Here is a 23,765-nt window from a genome sequence, read left to right on the forward strand (position 1 = left end):
TTGGACAATGATTTTGTAACAAACTTAGGGTCTGTTCTCATTGACTGAACTGAGCTAAACTGAACTGAACTGAACTTATAATTAGTGATTTTTAACTATGGATTAGTGTTCTTTGATTATTTATTGTTATACATATGTGTATATACAAATATACATATTAAAATATTTAAGAACTAACCGATTATGGAAATGTGTTTCAAAAAAATATAACCATTTGAACAATGAATTGTATCAATATTATTATTATTATTATTATTATTTAATTATTATTATTATTATTATTATTTAATTATTATTATTATTATTATTATTATTATTATTATTATTATTATTATTATTATTATTATTGTAGTTGTTGTAATAAGAGCTTAAAAGAATGAAATTTGGCTTTATACAATTAGCAATATCATTAGACATAAACTGAACTGAACTGAACTTATTAGAGCTGAACTGAACTGAGCTGAACTGAACTGAAAATAAACGTATGAGAACAGGCCCTTAGGGGAGATACACATAACATGAAGAACTCTTGCATGCTTATGAATAGGGTGGGAAATACATGTATGACTTCACATTACAAATCATGATTTTACCACATATTTATAAGAGCTACCTAGCTTAATCTACATTACTCTACATTTTACCTATAATAACTTGATATCATACAATTTATATTATTCTTTTTGTAGGACTTTTCGGGAATTATCTCTCTAGATTTTTCTAGACTAGATGAAAGCCCATGTAATGCACGATTTTTTATACATAAGAAAAAAAATATTTTCTTAGTTTGATAAACTATAAGTGATTTTTAATTATTTGGTTTATTTTACAATAATTTCAGACAAAAAATATATAATAATTTAATTAAACTAATGTAGCTTATTACAAAAGTATAAGTTTATTTTTTTTAATGTATTTATAATACAACTTCATTGATTGTTGTTTTGTATTTTATTTGTTGTTGTTAGTTATATGACAATAGAATTTATTAAATATGAATAAATTGTAAATATTTTTTTCTATTTAAATTTTTTGACATAAATTCCACATAAATGTTTATAGATTGTAAAATTTTTTCTTTCTAATTTAAATTTTTTTTAATGAAAATATCATCTCATTCATCGGATGTTTAAATAAAACCATTAATATCAAAAGATAATTTTTAATTTTTTTAATAATTTAAATCCTAATTTCAAAATATAATTTGTACCATAGTTTTTCAAATAATTTAAATCCTAATATCTGAAAATGATTTTTAGTTTTTTTTTTTTTTTAAAAAAAATAGTTTTTAAAATAATTTAAATCTTAACAAATCACTATTCGTTGTTTTTACCTACGTGGCAAAATTATTAATTCTCATTCATTACTTTTGTTGGGATGGAGAGTGAATTTTTTATTTTAAAAATACCAATCTAATCTTTAATTAGTCAAAATAACACCTATGCTTATATGGTGCACCAAAACTGTTAAATTTATATACAAAAAATAAATGTTTAAAGAATGTAAAGTTTTTTTTTATTTAAATTTTTTGGCATAAGTTTCACATAAATGTTTAAAGAATGTAAAGTTTTTCTTGTATTACAAGTTTTAATTTCTTTATCAAAATATCACATCGTCATTCATTGGAGGCTTAGATAAAACCATTAATATCAAAAGGTAATTATTTTCTTAATAATTTAAAGCCTTATATTAAAATATAATTCATAGAGTAGTTTTTAAATAATTTAAATATTACTATCTAAAGATGATTTTTTTAAAAAAAATATATAATTTTTGGTTTTTTAAATAATTTAAATCCTAATAAATCATTATTCGTTGCTTTTACCTACGTGGCAAAATTCTTAAATTTCATTAATCACTTTTGCTTAGGTGGCGAGCGAATTTTTTAATTCTAAAATAAAATGCAAATCTAATTTATAATTGGTCAAAGAGTCTAGAGGTGGGCAACGTGCCGTGCCGGGCCGCTGCGGACCGTGCCTGGTGGCGGCTCGTGTCGTGCCTGCATCTTGGCGTGTCGTTCCGTACCGGGCCACTATTTAGCACACCCCAGCCCACGGCATGACCCACGTGCTTGGCGTGCCATGTCGTGCTGGGCACCGAGACGCCTATAATTTTTTTAATTTTTTAAAAAAAAAATTTAAACAACTTTCAAAATGGATATACTATTTAAACAATTTTATTAATTTATATTTATGTTTTTTTTATTATTATATTATTATTGTTCTATTTATTATTTTTATTTTTATTATTATAGTTCTTTATTACTATTTATGTTATTTTGTGGCTGTGCCTAATGGGCCAAACTACCATGCCGCCCGCGGAATCATGCCATGCTCGTGCCAAATTCTTGAAATCGTGTTCACGGCCCAATCCTTGGTCACCGTGTTGTGTCGTGCGGGCTCGTGCCGTGTCGGGCCAATCTCATGCTAGGCTCTTGCCGCACACAGGTCAACACGGCGCTTGCCCATCTCTAGGTCAAATTAATACCTTTACTTATGTGACGCGTCAAATGCTCCCGAAAAATGCATACGTTTTTTATATACTAGTATTGTGCGCGGGTGATGCCCTGATTGTTAATAAAATTTCAGTATAAACTTTTTTCTTAAACGTTAAGTATGGTCCTACAATTTATTTTGATAATGTAGGATATTTAGACATAAGATGCCATATCACTTATTTAATTAAATAATAGTGTACTTTTTGTAGTTTTGTTTGTGAATAAATATATATCTATGTTATTATTGACTTGAAATTATTTTTATTGAACTTAATTTTTTTTTTTTTACTAATTCTCTATTTTTTAAGATAAATTAAATATATTATAAATAGATCTTATTTTAAAAAAAAACTTTTTCAAACGAATTTTATGATGGAAATAGAACAGAGTTATAGGATATTTATTAAAAGTTCTGATTAATTTGGTATATATAAATATTAGAAATATATTGATCATAAAACTCTATACAGCATTTTTATCTTAAAAAAACTATATAAAATTCACTTACTTAGTATCATATGTGTTGCAATAATTTTAATTTTTCGCCTACGTGGCGCGACACTTGGCAAAAAATTGGAATATCAAGTATCGATGTCTCGTGGCCTAGCTGTGAGACCAGTTTTATTTATTTGTGATATGATACTAGATGAAAGCCCGTGTGATGCACGGTTTTTTCATTTAAGGTATTTTTATTATTTGATTTATTGTATTTAATAATTTCAGACAAAATTACAAAAGTTTAATTTTAATTTTTTTACTACTTATAATACGACTTTATTCATTGTAATTGAATTTAATAAATATAAATAAATTATAAATATGATATTTCATCCATTACATAAAATCTTTAATGTGAAAAGATAAATTTTAATTTTTTAAATAATTTAAATCCTAAATCACCAACTTCGTTCACAAATTAAATCTTTACATTTATATAAAATAAATCAATATATTTACCAACAAATGAAATATTGTTGCGAAATTGATCAAAAAATTGTATAAAATCAAATCTATGCATTGGAATTTCGTCATCATCTCCAATAATAACGAAAGCCATCCATATAATAAGTATACAATATCAAATCGCGTGCCATTTGCCTTAGCTTCTTCTTACAATTTTTTAAATTAATTTGAAATCGTTGCATTAAATATATGTATAAAAGCTAAAAAAAATTAACTTGAATAGTTGCATCAAATCGAGTACCTAACAGATTAATTTCAACCATATAGTTAATAATTAGCTGGCAATTTGGAAACGAAAGGGTAAAAGAGTTGAACTAATATTTAGGGTGCCATGTCATTTTTTTTTTTGACAAAGAGTACTAATAAAGAAATACAAAAAACAAAGACAACCAACAACACTACACAAAAACACCAAAGAGATACTTGCGAGCAAAATTTATTCAAGCCAATAAGAAAGTTGGAGTACTTGAAGAGTTGAAGTCCACACTAGGCCCATGATCACTCTTTGCACCCACACAAACCTCCTGGCAACCTGCAACTGAACTAGGTCGATCCACCAAAGAACCTTTTTTCCTAAACCGAGGATGAAAAATAGACTTGTGACGGCAAATTGGTTGACTCGAAGACCTAACACAGGAATGTAAAGTGGACAACTGAAAAGTGAAATCACAAACTTTTCCCACAAACCCTTGTGAACTTATCCTTCCCATATAATTATCATCATCAGAAAGGCGGCAGTCATGCACTGCGAATTGTTGTTCGCCACTGGAGCACCTAAGGACTACTACAAAATGGGAACCGTCTGCCACTCCTCGTCATAGGATACATTTAGTGAAGTAAAGGTAGAAGACCCTTCTACACTTGGCTTCACATCGTGGGAGACTTCCATCTTAATAGAGGTGCTCACCTCCTCCGAAAAAGATTGCAAAACTGGAGCATACATGCATGGACTGGGAAATGGGAGCAGACTAGAACTCTAAAGTGGACACTGCATGTCGATCTAATCCACAAAGGAACTTAGATGAATTAGAAATAGAGGTCTCTACTTCCCTAGAAGTTACATCTTGGGGGACCTCTATCTAGATAGAAGTTTTACTCGGACGAACCCAAACTGACATTAACGACATAGACTTAGAATGATAGAACTAAATGACCTTGCCTTGCATAACCCGCTGCAAATTTGAGGAGGAAAGCCAAAGGAATGAACTCGAGCCATGTCGAGAAACAAACTTATGCATACGAGAGTCTTCTAACGAAAAGGTGCTGAAAATTTACAATCCCCGCTTGTAACACCCTTGAAATTCCTTTTCTTTTAAATACCTGTTTTGCCCTTTTTAAAATATGAAATAGGAAAATCTAAGACATTACTACGCACCGTGAAAACGACTAAGGCCATTATCAAAGACACACAGCGGAAAACTATGTTTAAAACCATTCAAAACAAGCCAACTTTAAAATCAAATCAAACGAAAGTAAAGTCAAACCAAAGTCAATTGAAGTCAATCTACAACTTGGAACCCTTGTAGGCCCTCATTAAAACCGAACAATACTAAAAACCCTTGCGTTAGTCTCACAAGCATAATAAAATATATTAATTAAAGCAATAAACCACATAGTAAACTTATGGAAACTAGGCATAATTCGCTCTTCACTCATACCCATCATGAATATATTTCATCACCTGAAAAGCTTCTCTTTACTTGTCCCCACTACTCGCCATTAGAAATGGATCGTCGTAGGGCCAAGATAAAGACAGGGCCAAACAAACATACAAACACACAATCAACAATGCTAAGTACATAAGCGTAAACAAAACACACTAGCATGCTTTCATCCGATCATCACGCAACTTACCTTGTTGCACCTATTTACAAGCATACAACATACACTATGACCAATCATCAAAAGACTAAATTATTTATTTAGCTTGATTACGCATCGAACGGGTTTCCCCCTAACCTTCCCCAATAAAGGGGTACTAACACGGGAGTTAATCGTGCCATTATAAAAGAACCACTCGTAAGTGGCAGAATTCCCATGCATAATAAAAAGGAATACACAGCGTCCTAGCCTGTATTCCCAGTAGAAGTTATGGTCCAATATAAAGTCGCATAACTCATATGTTCATACTCAAGGTACGGAGTATATATGTTCCAAGAGTTTTGGTGTGTAATCTCTTTCACTTTATGTTGATTTACATATTATTAGACTTGGTGATGACTCTCAAACCATAACACAATCAATCATTATAATCATTTAAGCAATCAAACATACCAATTTAATTCCTGAATAATTAGTGATCACATGATCTTTAATGTTGAACTCTTTTCAATCTATCTTGGTGTCAAAGACACCTTAAACGCATAATGTGCCACAAATCCTATCCCTCGGCGTTGGAAACACCTTAAGTGCACTAAGGCACCAAAATATAATTTAATCCCCGTGCACATGGACACTTAAATAGCTCCTTCCTCATACTTATAACATCAATAAAAATTATATGAACCGTAATAAAATTCCCTTTAAATATTCCAAACTCAATTAAACATGCCTTCAATCATTCCAAAAATAAAAGTGTGGTTCATAACCATCATGCCATTATAATTAATTCCAATAATCAATTCACCACAAATAATCCATACTTCACTAATAAATCATCAACATCAATCCAATCAATACCTATCATATATGTTACTACCTTGGAATTAATTAATCAAAGTCTAGCATGCTTCTACATACTCAAGTAATTACCAAGTACGTGAATGTACCTTGAATATGATCTCAAAATCGCCACGACAAAATGAAATCACTCACTTGGAATTCTCCTACAATCCAAAATTACAAAGAGACGTTAATATCTATTCAATATAAATTTCCAGCAATATATACACTCTTTAAATCACTCATGAACCCTTTGAAATAAGCTGAAATTTAATTTAAAACTCTTACTTTTATTCCTAACTAATGGGTAAGTAAATATCCTTTCAAGAAACATAGTTATAGCTTACATACAGAAATTCCAACTTTGTTAAAACATGTAAAATTGCTGTAATTATGTTTTATCATCAAATTTAATAGTTTCAATCTCCTACACTAGTGGAAAAAGAGCTATTCGTAACGGGCAAAAACGGGCTTTTCGTAACGGGCAATGGCCGTTACGTATACGACCGTTACGATTAAAGATGTTATTTGTAACGGGTAGCTAACATGCCCGTTACAAATAACAGGTTATTCGTAACGGGCAGCCGAAATGCCCGTTACAAATAACGGTCTATTTATAACGGACATATGCACTGCCCGTTACAAATAGCCTGTTATTTGTAACGGGCATTTCGGCTGTCCATTACGAATACATTTTGTCGAAATTAAAAAAAACATCCCAGCATGTTTAGCTGGGCTATCAGCCTTCTACTGTATCTTTCATTCAATATAACTTTTTATTTATTCCAAAAATTTTATTACTCCATAGTACATTTGGCCAAAAAGCTAATACAGCGTAAAAAAAATTCCTACAAAACTGAGAACAAATTATTTTCCTGAAAATCTAAGATTTACATAATAGGAAACATTCCGTAGTCTTGAAGTTTAGTACGAGTCTTGTATTCCATAATAGTGATCAACCAACCATATCAACTACATCACCATACTTTCTATGTGTATCAGCATAATCTCCAATTGAAAACCTGCAATAATCATTAATAAATGCAACAATTACCAGCAGTTAAGATGACCCAGAATATACAGATTAAATTATGTAATTATTAATCAAACAACCCTCTACATTTCTATAAAAATTAATCTTTTTTAATCACTCTTCCACAATTTTGATCAGATGAACCCAATTCATCAAACTTGTAAATTAAAATAACATCATTAAAATTACGAAAATGAAAATATTCATCAAAACCCAATTCATAAATGGCAAGAAGAATCAAATGCAACATAGATATTGTTGATCAAACAAAGATTAAGAAAAGAGAGTATAACAAAGCAGCAGATCATGAACCAGTTGAATCCCAACACTATATTAATAAGACCAACTCAAATTCAAATTTTTCATCAACAATAATCAAGATCCAAGAAATGGGGATCTAAAAAAATTCAAATAAATAAAGAATATTCAAAATTTTGAAATACAATCCTTGAAAAATGCTAAAAAAATTTAAAAAGAAAAGCAAGAACCAAGCTCAAAATTGATCAGCAAAAAACTTATCAAATATAAACAAAATCTGCTCATCAAATTAGGGTCAGATTATCTTGAAAATACAAAAAAATTATCAACAAACATATAATTTGAAATCTCAAACTCAAAAATCATGAAATAATTTAAAGTATTGATATTAGAGCTTCGACATAATCTGGACTTTATCAACCATATAATTCATGGCAAGAACTCATGGAATAATAAGGAGAAAAAAGAAAAAACAAGCCTCTGTAATTCATAGTTTCATAGTTCTTCTGTTAGAAGGGGTTGCAATGGACAATGAGAGTGAAAGGTTTAATAGGAAAGCTAAGTCTTTTAATAGAGCATAGTCTAGTGCATCAGTGGATGAGATGACCATCAAGAAACGAGTCATTATACATCATTCATCACATCTCAAAGACTCATACTTCCGTAAATTCATCCAATTCAACATTTCATCTATAGAACAACACCGCCAATTTAGTCAAACCCCAAATTGAAAGAAATATGCAGAAGGATGGTACAGGAGAAATACAACTTTCCTTGAAGATCCCTAATTCCCTTTATATCAAATCAAAGCAAAGGATAATGTTTTCGACAACCATGCAACCTCAACAAATCAACCTTCAAGATTTAACATAATCAACTAAAATCAACCATTTCTTCATACAAAACTATGTAAATCTCATCACATAAGATAAATCATGCCATATACATCACCAAAATTAGAAAGTATTTAATTATAAATAAAAATCAATTAAATGAAAATTAAACAGGAAATTACCTTGCGAAGAATCATGTCAATAAGATTAGCACCATCTTTTGAATCACAAACATCATTCTGTTGGCTGTAATGAAAATCAAACCAACCAAATTCAGCAATAAAAATCCAAAAAAAACACCTAGAAATTAAAATCAAAGAAAAAAAAAATTAAAATTAAGAGTAAAATTCAAAATGACCTTCTCTGCCATCTCAAAGACAAGGTAAGATTCGTTGCTAAAAAATTAATGCCTGAAAAAAAGGAATTCAATTCAGCAAATTTGTCTTAAAGATCATCAACCCAGCTCATAGATAGAATTAATTCCAAATTTTTCATTGGTTGATTTTGAAAATTCCAGCTAGATTTAACCCAGAATAATTACTGGTTAATTTAGAAAAATTCCAGTTTGATCTAACAAAATTTCGAAATTAAAATAATAGGGTTTTTTGTTAAATTATAGATGAACTAGATCTGAGCTAAAGTTAGATATGAAAATTGGGAAATTAAATTGGGGAAATTAAAGAAAAAAAACTTGGAAAAATATCCTAGGAGAGAGAAAATGATGAAAGATAGCACCGCCCTAAACAACCCTAGATAAATACTCTTCACCGTCTCAACCCCAGCCACACCAACTGCCCTAACAGTTCCGCAAGAATCCTGTAACCCCCGCTGTTTCGAACAAAAACTTCTTCGAATGATTCAACAGCGCAATCAAAACGTTTCGATCCGAAACTTCCCACGCAGTTCTCACTATCGCATTGTTAAGATCGAGCAACAATTTTCTCCACTGCCGCCGTTGATAGAGGAAAGCGAGAAAGGAGTAGAGAGAGAGAGAGAGCTTGAGGGAAAAGATAAGAGTAAGAGAAATGAGGAGAGAGAGAACCCATTTGAGGAACAAAGCGGCTGGGAAAAAAATGAGGTTTTAAACCCTAGTGCTTGATTTAGGTGTAACGGGCTTTTTATTTGCCCGATACAAATATTAACTATTCGTAACGGGCATTTATTTGCCCGTTACAATTATTAACTATTCGTAACGGGCAATTGTTTGCCTGTTACAAATGAGTTTTTTCTGTAACGGTCATATATTTTGCCCGTTACAATTACACTTTTTGTAACGAATTTTGTTATGCCTGTTACAAATAGGGTGTTACAAATGACAATTTTTCTACTAGTGCTACAATCAAATTCCATCAATATACATTAATATAGAAACCTAGGGTTTTCAATTTGGGGCTTTTTAAATCAAAAACTTAATTTGAAAATTATATACATAATACTTAAGATCAAACATCATAAAAATCATTACACCCAAAATCAATAATTAAATCAAGGCTAGATTAGGATTAAAACAAAAAGAGAATTTATTTATTTCAATAGCCGCACAGCACCACCACGGCAAGGCTGCTACCGCGCGCCTCCCGGTCGGTGCTACTGCTGCCGACGCTCGTTGGTGGCTACAATGGTCGGCTGGTGGTGGTTGCGGTGGTGGTTGCGGTGGTGGGCGACCACCGTGCGTGTGAATAAAGAAGAGGAGGGGGAAAAATTAATGGGAAAGAAAATAAGAGGAGAGAGAAAGAGTTTACCTTTGGGTATTCTCCACCTTGAGCAAAGTTTGATTTTGCTCATGTGATGGGTATTTATACCATCTCTCTATAACCCTCCTAACTTATAATTCCTTTACTACCCTTAATGATTCCTACTCCTATCCACTCTAGTATTTTGACTTTCTTTTTAAAATCTTATTGACTTTAAAACTTCTTTTTTTTTTTTAGGGTAAATACAAGTTAATCTCTAAGATATACAAAATTTGTTTATCACATGGCATTTTTGTAAATAAATCAACAACTTTTTCAATAAAAGCGGGTTCCACAATGATGATGATTGGATAAAGTTGTTGATTTATTTACCAAAATGACATGTGATAAACAAATTTTATTTATCTCATAGATTAACTGGGGCTTCATCTATCTCTCTCTCTCTCTCTCTCTCTTTTTTTTTTTTAATAATAAAATATATGCCCCGAAGTTTCCAAATCATGAAATAAAATATTTTCAAGATTGTTAAATTAAATAATTAAAAATAAGCTTTTAATTAAATAATTCTTTTTAAATTAATGAAATACCATAAAAAAATCATTTCGAATTATTTAAATAATTTATGAAATACCAATTTAAATTAAAATACGTATAAAAATACAGGGTATTACACCGCCTTTACTAACCGAGTCCGAATGGAAATCACACTCCATATCAGTACTCACTGAATCTAGTGGAGAGACCTTACAACCTCTGTCTTTACTAACTGAGTCTAATTTGAAATCACACTCCATTTCAGCACTCACCGAAACTGCCTGTCTTTACTAACTAAGTCCGATTGGAAATCACACTCCATACCGGCACTCACTGATATGGAGAATACATTCTTTATTAATGATATGGAAATGTATTCTCATACCAGTGGTAGGAGAATACATTCTTTATCACCACCAACTGAATTAGGCAATTAACCTTGCTCTAAAACAACGGTTGAACTTAAAACACTACACTGAAAGTTAGCAATCAAAGCAGCCACTTGGGAAGTTACACAACTAGTTACACAATCATTGGGAACTTGGGAAGTCGACTCAACTTGGGTAACAGACTGGAATATCTTACCCTTCAGTTTCTGATTGACCAAAGATTTATCCTATAACAAATCCTCAACATGGTGTAATTTTGATAACACTTCTATATTATTTGGATCACTTTTAGCAGCCTTAACCAAATCCTTTCTAGCGAAAATGAAGCTTGCCCAATTCTTGATACGGAGAAGCCCTCATATAAAGAGCCTTAATATGGCAGGAATCAAACTCTAACACAAAAGAACAAAACCGCACAACAACAAAATAATCAAGAAGCTTTAAAGCACAAGCACAGACGACCTTAATTGAATAGAATTGAAAAGTTCTGCAGAGAAGTTCAAAAGACTAGGGCTTGAGTCAACTCATTAGCTTGACTTGGAAGGTGTTCGTGATTGAATTTGTTCATCATTTTTTTGGATGACAAAACTTGCTGAAGATTAGAGACGAGATAAGACAAAGCATTTCTTCTACTAAAATTAGAATCAAATAAATTTGGGGGTTTGATAGGATTGGAAACCATGGAGGATTTACTTTCTCTTTCTATAGAGGAGAGGGGAAATCAAATTGGAGGTTTTGTTGGATTGAAAGGCTTACTTTCTCTTTATATAGAGGAGAGAGAAAAGAAACAAAAAGAAATTTGGGAAGCAATAATTAAGAATTTAAGAGGTGGAGGATGAAGAGGCCGAGGAAGATATTGTGTGGACAGACTCATGACGAGTTCGCTCTACACAATATTTTCGGAATACATGAGCCAATCATAGCTTAGCCTAGCCCAGCCTGATTGTCAAAATAGATTTCATAACGCATCTTTTATCCTGCGTAGTTTACATACTAACTTACATAATATGAGCGAATAATTTAACTCCATTGATTTATCAAACCAACCTATTACACTTTTTTTTTTTTTTTTGATAAATGTCTATTACGTAATCAATTTCCATAAGATCTTTTGTTTAAGGCTTATATCAATTTATCATTTATTCATGTTGTTACAAGTAAAAAATGAGATGATCACGTGACAAAAGAGAGAAAATCCAAGTAAAGCACGTGAGGAGGCAAGTCCGCCATCACTGTCTAAAACTTGAAATGAAACAAGAGCTTCTAAACGATAAGAGAGATATTTTCAATTTTCACCCTCTTTTTCTCTCTTTCTTTCTACTTGTATAATTATCTATCCATTCTCTCTCAAACGCCTCCTTCTTTCCTTCATTCTTCAACCCCTTCTCTTCTCTCTCCTCTTAGCCCTGCTTCTTACTGTAGAAGGGCAAGGTTTAACAATGGCGGCTTTTACTGCCGTTTCAATTTGTCCTTGTTCCTTCTCCTATCGTCCAAACCATTTCAAAAACCGTTACATTTCCTGTTCTTTTGGTTCTACTCGTGCCAACTTAAGTAAGTTTTCTTTAATTCATAATTTTTTTATTTGTTATTGTTTAATTTGCTTCAAAATTAATTTGGGATTTTTTGTATAGGAATTAGTGTAAGTGGGTTGAATCTGGTTTCTTGTTTAGTGGTAGTTTGTGTTGCATTTGGAGGAACTTGTTTAGTAGCTTGTAAAGGATTTTGAATTTATTTGTCTAATCCTTTATCCACGAGATAAGCTACTAAGTTAGGTAATGACGGTAATGGCAACGCCTTTGATTACCATTACACACTAGACTAGCTACCAAATAGGCCCGCAAAGTCATTACCATTATCATTACCATTACCGTCATTTTGTGTTGAATTTTCTCATTCGGTCGTGTTTTAGGTTGCTAATGACTTTGCGGGCCTGTTTGGTAATGACGGTAATGGTAATGTTCTTGATTATATAGTCGTTTTCTTCACAAATTTTCATTATCGCTCGATTCCCACCTTAGAGTGGTGATGTAAATTTGTGAAGAAAACATAAGTTTAGGGATGAATTTGTGTTATCATAGACATTGACATCTATTTAATATTGTCTTAATGGGCTGTAACTTGTAAGTGAGGAGTAATTTTCTCTAGAGGATATGGTAGAGCGAGGATGTAAGATAGGCTTTGTTCCAAGGGGTGATTAATGAAAGTTGTTTCCTTGAACAAGTTTTTTCTGGACCAAATCATTGATGCAAGATTTGTGCATGTTACTAAGTTATATGTGTTTGGAAGTTTGATTTTGAATTTATAGACTAGAGATAATGAAAGACGGATTTCACTTATCTTCTCTCAGGATTCATGAAATGATTTATATACTATCACGAGTATTCCCTCGAAAATTTGTTGCTTTTCCTTTTTAAGACTAATTGGATTTTTTTTTATAGAAAGAACAAGTTAACAGAAAAACACTGAAAATTTTGCAGTCTCACTTCCTGGATGCAGGTTTTCATTTGAGTGTCTGATTGATAGAGCTATGTACAAAGGAGGTGGAGTTTTCTTACTGCTCACAAAGAACCCATTTAATGCAGTTATAATATAAGAGGATTAGTTCTTTGTTATTGTCATGTTGCTCTATTGTATCTAGAAGCATAGTATATGTATATTTGTGTTTTACTGTATTTATGTTAAATTAATATTTGGAAATGACATCTACTAAGTTTTACTGTACCTGTGAGGCTCTTGAAAAGTTTAGTCTAAACTTAGACCATTGGTCATGTGCCAATATCATTCCTGTTAGTGTAATTCTTATATTTGTTGGTCTAATTTCAGGCACAGATGTGACAAAAGTACCACGTAAAAGACATGTAAGGCTTGAAGGTGCTAGGAAAAGTATGGAAGATTCTGTAAAGCGAAAAATGGAGCAGTTCTTTGAAGGCCCCACTGGCCCGCCTCTACGTGTTCTACCAATTGGTGGTTTGGGTGAAATTGGGATGAATTGTATGCTTGTCGGCAATTACGATCGTTATATTCTAATTGATGCAGGAATTATGTTTCCAGAGTAAGTGTTTATGCACCACTGTTACAGTCCACCACCTTCTACACTTGTAACAAGGGTATTAGTTGAATTGCTAATCTAGTCTCCTTGATCTAATTTTCTTAATGCAGCTTTGATGAGTTTGGTGTTCAAAAAATTATACCTGATACCACTTTTATAAAAAGATGGAGCCACAAAATTGAAGCTGTTATTATTACACATGGGCATGAAGATCACATTGGTGCGTTGCCTTGGGTAAAGTTTCTTTCTGTTACTTGAAGTTGGTTTTTAATAGACCTCGTTGTCACAGTAATTAATTGACTTTTTGGAAGCTAGGATCATCTAGTCTTGACCGAAAGAGTTGCAATTGCTTATGTTAATGCTTTATTGTTTCATTTATTCGATTACTTGTGAAATGCTAGTTGCACAAGAATTTGCAAGTTTGAATCTTTCTAATTAAATCTTTGATTGTAACTTTAAGTTATGTATATTGGTAAGACTATGAAAAAAATCATTTTTAAGTATTGATGCTATAATCTATTATAAATGCCTTTTTCATTTCACAATTTTGAACCCAAAAGATTAACAATTTCAACTTACCTCAATGTCCCTAAAGAGGCTCTTTCCCCGTTCTCCCTTCCCATGGCAAGGTAATTGTGAGGATTTTTCGGATGTGAACAGCTCTGTTCACTATTAATATGAAGGCTCCAACCATTTGTAATGAACAATTTTTCACTGTTATATTAGAGAGGGGGAAAGGGAAGTTTGGTGTGGGGGTGTGGGGGTGGGGGGGGGGGGGTGGTTTGGGCAGATGAAAGTAGTGCAAGGCTTCGTTTTCTTCTCATAAAATAAGGTATTTTGGTCTAAATTGGTTTGATCTGGTTTGATTCATCAGGAGGGGAGGGGGGGATGAGAAAAGTACAATGCTTTGTTCTCTTTTCCGAAAATAAGGTGTTTCATTTTGAATTTATCTGGTTTGATTAAACTTTGACCATTTTTGACACTAGAGTATAAGAAATGAAAGTATTATGCTGGATTATCATAGATACGACAAAATGCTATATATTTCAAACAAAACTGTCATAGCTTTTACTATCACATAATTAAAATATGTGGTTACAAGAATAGTTGAATACATAGTAGCTCTTTATGTAGTAGTTCCAAAAGCAATTTGCAGAGTATATAGCCTAAGTAGAGAAATGCATATCATACATTGGGAAAGTTTATGATCAAATTTACCTATTTGAAACATACCTAAAGATAACGAAGTACAATTATTGTGAACCAATGGTCAAATTATAGTCAAATTTAGTTAAAAAAAAGGTCAACCTTCACATTTTCAGGACAACATTAATTTACAATTTACTGACCAGATTTTTTTTTTTTTATTTTTTTTATTTTTAATCACAGGTTATCCCTGCCTTGGATCCAAGCACACCAATATTTGCATCCTCTTTTACCATGGAGGTATTTGTTACAAACTTTTGCTTTTTCCAAGAAGCACCCCCTCCCCCCTTTTTCCAATAAACATATCTAATTGTTTCAGATTTACCCTGTCTTTGGTGAATATTTTCTGTGAGGAGAGCTTTACTTATAGATATTGTGATTTGTGCTGCTCTATGATAAAATTCAAATATCTCGAATATTCACTGCCATTTCTGTTCTTGAGCAGCTTATAAAGAAGCGTCTGAAAGAGTTTGGAATCTTCGTCCCATCTAGATTAAAGATGTTTAAAACTAGGAGAAGGTTCACTGCGGGGCCATTTGAAATAGAACCCATCAGGGTTACCCATTCAATACCTGATTGCTGTGGATTAGTTATGCGCTGTAGTGATGGTACAATTTTCCACACTGGTGATTGGAAGGTATTATATTCTACTGATGTCTACTATATTAAGTTCTTCAAAAGGGCACGGATGTGTACACTAAGCATTATCTGAACTGTTTACTGTGTAGATTGATGAGAAACCTGTAGATGGAAAAGTGTTTGATCGCCTGGCATTGGAGGAGCTTGCAAAGGAAGGAGTTACATTAGTAAGTTTGCTTAAGTTACTCTGCTAGTCAGCTTACTGTGAAGATTGACGAGAAACCTGTGGATGACCATCTAATTTATTGCTTGTTGGTTACTCTACTTGTATGCTTAAGTTGGCTGGATAATGTTTAATTTTAGAGAGTGAGCCACCACATCTAGTGCAGCTTCTAGAGTAAATATGAATCCAAATAATGTTTTTTTTTTTTTTTTTGATATTGTGGTAGTTACTCTGCTCGTCAGTCTGTATAAAGTGTATAAATTAACACATGATGGCAGTTACTTCAAATGTGTTGCACAGGGGACCCTGACCCTTTTTCTTATTTGTGTAGTTTATGTGTGATGAGTAATGGCTGCTTCTCTTTATTATTATTTTTATTTCAATAGATGGAAATAATGATAATTTTGTTGCATTAATAGTCAGTATTTTATTCGAACTGGAAGTATCAACCAACTACTTTTTAATTGTAGATGATGAGTGATTCAACAAACATCATGTCACCTGGGAGGACTATTAGTGAAAGTGTCGTGGCAGATGCACTGCTAAGGCATATCTCATCAGCCAAAGGAAGAGTGATTACTACTCAGTTTGCATCTAACATACATCGCCTCGGAAGTGTAAAAGCAGCAGCAGATGCCACGGGTCGAAAGCTGGTATGCATCTTTTAAAGTTCTTTGGATACACTTGGTACTTTGGTAGTGTTTTATTGTAATAAGCAGGCTTAACATATTTTAATGTGTTTTGTCCTAATAGGTCTTTGTTGGAATGTCCTTGAGAACATATTTGGATGCTGCTTGGAAGGATGGGAAGGCACCTATTGATCCATCTACTCTGGTAAACTTATTGGAGATTTTATTTTATTTTTAATTTTTTTTGTGCAATTCTTTAAAAATGGTGTTTACTAGATATTATAATAACTGAGAAGTTCAGTGCTTTTCAATGCTCGTACCCAACCAAATCTAACACCACACACAGACACACAGAAAGTGAATGGTATTATGCTGCTGATCTATGCATAATTTATAGTGGATCAATCATTCCATTGAATTCAGGGTTCATTGGCAGAACTAGAGATGGATGGGGGATAGCCATAGCCACCCTTATATATTACAATATCTATTAGTTGTTGAGACATGTTGCAGTTGGAAATCTTGGGAAAGTTGGTTCATTTTGGGAATTTAAGTCTTGAAACCATTTGATGAGCTGTGCTTGATGTTTGTAATGGCAATTTTATGCTCTCTTTCTTTTTTCTGTCTTTAAACCAGACCATAAAGTTTTCCACTGTGCATCTTCAAGTTCTTATTCTTTGTATATTCATTTTTTTAAAGATCTATTACCTTATTTTTGTATTATAGCTTTCTATATTTTAAAAAAATGGTTTCAACTTTTAAATACTTTGTATGATACATGAAATATGTAAATGTGGCCCCCTTGTATACATTTTCTGGTTGCGTCACTGGTAGGTCTGGAATTTTTCCTCAGTGGTCATCTATTATATCTGGTAGATAACTTTAGTCAGACTCACCTTCTATCACTATTCTTCTAAGAGATAATGTCTACATGCACTTTATGCCTTGTGCTCTAATTCTTCTCAGGTTAAGGTGGAAGATATTGATGCTTATGCCCCAAAAGATTTGTTGATTGTTACAACTGGCTCTCAAGTGAGTAATAAAATGATTTCCAGCTTCTGTCATTGTTGAATGTTGTCACTTTGGCTCCATTGTAATTCATCGTTCTTTCGTTTGGCTTCTTTTTGGGTTATGACAAAGTATATTGCTGTGTCAGGCAGAGCCACGTGCTGCTCTAAATCTCGCATCGTTTGGGAGTAGTCATTCCCTAAAGTTGAGTAAAGAAGATGTTATATTATACTCTGCGAAGGTAAATATTGGAAAACATTTGGTGGGGGTGACATTATACATTATACTTCAGGAGAATCTTGTAATGGGTTTTTTATTTTAATCAGTATTCATCTTCATTATTGTTTAATTTGAGTTTTCTAAACTGTACTCTATCTAAGATTTGTTTCTGCCCTTTCCTTTATCTTCTGTTCCAAATTAGTTTTAGCACTAATATTAAGGATAGGTCCTAGTGTCATATTATTATTTTGATAAATCTTTCTTTCCAGTGCCAAAAGGTTAGGGTTCCACTCTCACGTTCAACAAAAATCATCCCACTTTCATCTATCAATATTACTTGTTACTTCCACTTTATAATAAAATAATACCCCATTACCTTCTTTTGCATCTACTTTTCCATTAATTTGACATTTGATTATTAAACAACTTATCACCTAAAATTATGTGCATCAGTGTCAAAATTAACCTGAGATGGGGTAATCATTTTATTTGAAATAAGTTACGTATTACTAGTATGTGTTTGTGTGCTTATTCTATTCCTATGACTTACAGGTCATACCAGGAAATGAAAGTAGGGTGATGAAAATGTTCAATCGTATATCAGAACTTGGATCAACATTAGTCATGGGTAAAAATGAAATGCTGCACACTTCTGGTCACGCATATCGGGAGGAATTGGTAAATTTTATTATTTGGAATCCATTGTAATGTTCTTAGATCTCCCTATATGGTTTTGAACTTCCATCAGAATTTTTACACATCTACAAAAAACTTGAGATTTTGATGATTAACAAATGGGAACACATGAAGGGCATTATTATTGATGTAGTTTCTCTCTTCTACTCCATATATAGAAAATTTTCAGTCTATGCATGAACTATTGAAACTTCCAATTTTGGGGTACTGTTGTAAGGATAATTGAATTTGACAATTTATAGATTGTTTTTAAGTGGCCTATAATTGGCTGTCAAATCATAATAACATTACTGCAATGCATTGTGTGATCTAATTAAAAATTTAAAGGCAATTTTGCAATTAGATACTAGTTTCCTATGTATGTCATATTCTGATTCGGAGTGCACTATGTTTTAAAAAGTTAAATATTGCTTTTTAAGGCGGAAGCACTCAAGATTGTCAAGCCACAGCATTTTCTTCCCATTCATGGTGAGCTGTTGTTCCTTAAAGAGCATGAACTGCTTGGAAAATCAACTGGTGTTAATCACACTACTGTAAGTTTTGTATCTCACTTTGGCATAATTATTACTATAATACTGAGCTTTAATAGTTTGAGTCAGACTGTCAATTCATCAATTGTCTAGATCATAGATTATACTCTATATACTTTTTTCAGGTGATAAAGAATGGAGAGATGCTTGGAGTGTCTCACCTAAGGAATCGAAGAGTGTTATCGAATGGGTTTGTTTCTCTGGGCAAAGAAAATTTACAGGTAATAGATTTGTGGCCTGAGATCCATTTAGTGGATTAGTATGTTGTTTTCCCTCACCAAGGACACCAACCATCTACCTCACGTATTGACCGTGAAGTGTCTAATTTATGATTAAGGTTGGATTTCTTGTGCCAGCTGTCATATGTTGGTGAGGGAGTATGTTGATTTGGTTCTCCTGGGAACCAACTTGCCTTTGTGCTACTTTTTGTTGCTGTAACTTATGGGTGTTTCGTAATCACAGTTGATGTATAATGATGGTGACAAAGCTTTTGGCACATCTGCTGAACTTTGTATTGATGAAAGAATGAAAATTGCTACAGATGGTATATTAGTGATCAGGTAGGATTGAGATTAGATAAAATTGATTACTGTATTATGATTCTATAAGTTAATGCATTAGCACTGCCTAACTATATTATTTATCTTGTGGTGAAGCATGGAGATTTTACGCCCTCAGGCTGGAGAGGGTTTTACAGAGAAGTGCTTGAAAGGGAAAATAAGAATCACCACACGGTGCTTATGGCTAGATAAAGGAAAGCTTTTAGATGCACTGTACAAAGCTGCACATGCTGCGCTGTCTAGCTGTCCTGTAAATTGTCCTCTTTCACATATAGAGCGGACAGTTTCTGAGGTATTAAGAAAAGTGGTGAGGAAGTACAGTGGGAAAAGGCCTGAAGTAATTGCGGTCGCCACTGAAAATCCAGTAGCAGTTCTTTCTGAAGAAGTCAATGGACGGCTATCTGGAAAGTCACATCCTGGCTTGAATCTATCAGGGTTACGCAAGGCATTTGACGGACAGCAGCAAAAGAAAAATTCTGGAAGAGTACAAGATGAGGAAGACGATGGTTCTGTTTCTGTAGCTAGCAGTAGCTCCTCACAGCTGGAGTCTGAAGGTTGTCCTCTTCCCTTTTGTATCACTCTTTATGTGCACGCCTGAAGTCCTGAATTATTATCTGGATGTTGTATATAACAGGAACTTATCAAGCTGGTTTTCTGCATCAAAATAGCTCTTTTCATTGGGCTTTTCCTTGTCCCTTTCAAAGTTAATATGACATGCTTCTGCATTATAATAAAAAAATCACTTTTGCTAGTGTAGCAAATTTTACACCTTCATTTTGAACTTGTCTATGCCTGTATGTTGAGTCAATACTTGCATGAATTGGACTGAAAAATATACTCATTCGTGATCAAAAGTATCTTGTTACTACTTGGTATTACCCTAGATAATGGTCAAAGTTGGCTAGTTAATGTTGTCTTTTAATTTGAAGCAGAGGGATGTTATGCAAGTAATAAGCTGTTTGCACCATTCAACCTTCAAAATTTCAGAACTGAGATGACATGGATTAAGGCCTTTAGTCAAATTCTCTAATAATTTTCTTGTTCTTAATTTTGTTGGATGCAGATGATAGTGAATTTGATAGACTCCTTAAAAAGGTTGATGTTGCTGCTTCTACTTCTGATATAGAAGCAGACTCTACTGCAGAATCTGAGGATTCTGATGGTTTGCTAGAAAAAAGTGGTGAAGCTTCTAGTTTGCTGGAGAAATCTACAGACATAAGTGAAGTTGTGGAAGTTAGTGAAGGGGAATCTGATGAGACATCAACTCGTTTGTCAAAGTGCTCAAAGTCAACAACACGCAATAAATGGAAGCCTGAAGAGGTAAAAAAGTTGATAATGTTGCGTGGAGAGTTACATGACAGGTTCCAGGTTGTAAAAGGACGTATGGCACTTTGGGAAGAGATATCTTCAAGCCTTTTAGCTGATGGCTACAATAGAACACCTGGACAATGCAAATCCTTGTGGACTTCTCTGGTCCAAAAATATGAGGTTTGTTCTTGGATCTCCTTTCAGTATAGTTACACCCTCTTATCTTTTCACTTGGGCACACACATTGAAGAAAAGTATGTCTTGGGTAAAACTGTTACACTAATGTATTGTGAGACACTAAAAGTTATCCCGGATAATTTAAAAATTGACCCTTATGACCTAGTCTCGCCATGAGTTATGGTGAGATCTTATTGAAAACTTTGCCTTTCAGATGATTAGATATAGTCAAATTGGCTACTTTAAGTACTTTACAAGGTTTTTTTTAAATAAAACTATTTTATAATTATTTGAGTGCTTATAAACATAAACCATAGTTCGTATGGAAAGATGGACCTTATTGGGATCAATCATCAATGTATAAAATAATTCATGGCACAAGATAGGGGTCCTGTTGTGCTTAAGGTGTGCCTTGGTGCGGATCATTCAGCAAATATTTTAAAAAATTGTTGTAAAAAAGAAACCTATGGGCCTCTGGTGCGCCTTGCTTAGGGTAAAAAAAAAAAAGTTGCTTTACCCCGCACCTAGCGCCTCATTGATTAAGAGCAGCTAAGGCACGCCTTTTTTATTCACTGCTTGGGATAACCATTCTGTTAAAAGTCTTCTCTTATGTGTTGCGGGGTATAACTTTACTTATTACTTAGGCCTTGTCTTCCCATCTTATCTATACCTTTTATAAGCCCAGATAAGTTAAATTTGGAAATATAGTAATTTTATTTAGGAAATAAGAAGTCCAGATATATATAGAAAATATAGTAGCTACCCAAATACTCCTTTTCCCCAAATAGAGTAGCCCCCCTTTTTTTTTTTTTTTTTTGAATTGGGTCCTCTAAATAAAATAATAGTATAAGCCTATCTCTTATGCTTTTTTTTTTTTTTTTTTTTTTTTTTTTTTTTTTTTCAATCCCATTTCTCTCCCATGTATAAGAAAAAAGAAGAAAACAAATACATTTCTGTGAAAATCTATAAAATCTTCACTGAACAATGGCCCTTCACAAGACATTTTCATAATCTATAAGCCCAAATAAAATGGGGACTTATTTTAGGGATAAAGGGAGTACATTTTGTTATAAGTTGAGGATACTAATTTTTTAAGTTCAGAAAAATATGATATTGATCTGACAAATAAAGCTTTGGAATTCGGATATATAAGCTAAAATAAGTGGAATATAGGTGCGGAGAACACAACCTTATATTATAAGCAGACATCTTGAAACAAGGATGGCCTCTATTGCCTCTACTTTCCTATGAACCAGCATATGGGTTGTTCCATGTCGTTGGTTTGACCCATGAAATGCCCAGCTCAGCAAGGCACAGCTCATGAACCTCATGCTGTGCCAGTCAGAGACAGAGTTTGGCAAAATCGCCTGGTGTGGCACATTGTCATGTCTACTTTAGAATTTTGGATCTTAGTAGACTTTTTTTCCTTTTTTAGTTGGGTAGGAGGGGGGAGGCTTTCCTTCCTGTATGTGTGTTGATGTAAAAACTAGAGTTTAAGGACCCTTTCTTTTCTGAAACATCTCTTTGAGTTCTTGGCCATGGATTAGGCTCAACTTATAGCTGTAGACAAAATATATGCAAGTGTATATATATATGCTACTTCTTCAGCATCAGGATGAAGTTATCAGTTTGATTTTGGTCACTGATTTTTCTGTTGCAGGAAAGCAAAAATGACGAGAAGAGCCAGAAAAGTTGGCCTTACTATCATAAGATGGACAAAATTCTATCCAATTTGGAAGAAGTGGTGAGCTCGTGAACTCGTCAAAATATTATCTAATAACAAGATTGCTTTTTGATGAGCCTCCAATTACTAGTTACAAAGATTCGACCATTGCCATGGTGGCTTCTGAGTTCTGAGGAGCACATATACTGCACAATGCAAACATGATGGCTGATGGCCTGACACAGAGGGATGGAGCAGCTTAATTCTTATCTGTTTATTAGTGCCTTAATTTTGTACAGGAATTTAGAACAAGGTGAAATCGATCCATTTTTGACAGGATTACTGCAGCGTATTAGCTTCTTTTGGCTGGGTCATTTTCAGTGTTCCTGGTTTCTTGGTTTGTTCCAATATGGAGCATTGCTATGTTGATAATTTGGAATGCTATCCCTGGAAATGAATCACAAAGGGTGAGGGATGTGATTCCACCCCTCCTCTGCGAAGAGTGATGGTTTTTGGGATAAAGCAATATAAGTATGAACTAAGAACTTTTCTATGTTATAATACACAGCCAAAGCAATTGAGGTTTTGGAACACACACAACATGCCATGCGCGCCTTGGTCTTGTTGTTGCTCCTGGTTTTGATGTAAAGTTTATATATTTATAACATTAGAATTAGACTTAAACTAGATAAAGAATAATGTATACAAAGTATTAAAGATAATCAGGCTGAACAATTGTAGTGTTCAAATATAGAAATTTTGAAATGAACCATCTAGACGTCACTCTATCACAAATGTAATGATGCATACACTGAAGCACAGCATGACATTGATAATTTTTTTTTTTCCTTTTGCCAATGATCTTTATTCTTTTATAGGCTTCGTTAGTCAAAACTCAAAACCCAGGCACAACATGTTGGTTTCTCAATTGTTCTTTAATAGAATAATAGATGCGATACAATCAAACAAGAGTAAAGATCGAGTCTCATTCAGGCCAATCTGGTGTTCAAGTGTTCGATATTCGTGTGCAAATTACTTGTAAATTATCAATCAACC

General features: G+C 33.3%; 1 protein-coding gene and 1 long non-coding RNA gene across 4 annotated transcripts; one reads left to right on the forward strand and one right to left on the reverse strand.

Annotated features, from left to right (window-relative positions):
- Positions 1 to 6,871: 6,871 nt before the first annotated feature.
- On the reverse strand, positions 6,872 to 9,284 carry LOC145568667 (uncharacterized). The gene is made up of 3 exons (XR_014095881.1): positions 8,604 to 9,284; positions 8,428 to 8,491; positions 6,872 to 7,143 (listed from the first exon to the last, which is right to left on the reverse strand). It is a non-coding gene; the product is annotated as an uncharacterized LOC145568667 (long non-coding RNA).
- Positions 9,285 to 12,187: 2,903 nt separating this feature from the next.
- LOC145567450 (ribonuclease J-like) lies at positions 12,188 to 23,083 on the forward strand. Of its 3 annotated transcripts, XM_081626723.1 has the most exons (18): positions 12,188 to 12,413; positions 13,340 to 13,402; positions 13,686 to 13,914; positions 14,022 to 14,145; positions 15,301 to 15,357; positions 15,563 to 15,754; positions 15,846 to 15,923; positions 16,390 to 16,572; positions 16,673 to 16,753; positions 17,515 to 17,580; positions 17,705 to 17,797; positions 18,328 to 18,453; positions 18,891 to 19,004; positions 19,127 to 19,222; positions 19,464 to 19,561; positions 19,658 to 20,115; positions 20,625 to 21,049; positions 22,707 to 23,083. In XM_081626723.1, exons 1-18 carry the CDS (start codon positions 12,302 to 12,304, stop codon positions 22,800 to 22,802), a joined length of 2,691 nt encoding a protein of 896 aa, XP_081482849.1. In that variant the 5' UTR covers positions 12,188 to 12,301; the 3' UTR covers positions 22,803 to 23,083. The 3 variants fall into 3 exon arrangements, with proteins under 3 accessions (XP_081482849.1, XP_081482850.1, XP_081482851.1); XM_081626724.1 differs by lacking the exon at positions 13,340 to 13,402; XM_081626725.1 differs by lacking the exons at positions 12,188 to 12,413; positions 13,340 to 13,402 and having other exon boundaries at positions 13,779 to 13,914; positions 14,022 to 14,131.
- Positions 23,084 to 23,765: the final 682 nt, after the last annotated feature.

This window comes from Chenopodium album, chromosome 11 (assembly GCF_948465745.1).
Source record: "Chenopodium album chromosome 11, dcCheAlbu1.1, whole genome shotgun sequence".
In the NCBI taxonomy this organism is placed as follows: Eukaryota; Viridiplantae; Streptophyta; class Magnoliopsida; order Caryophyllales; family Amaranthaceae; genus Chenopodium; species Chenopodium album.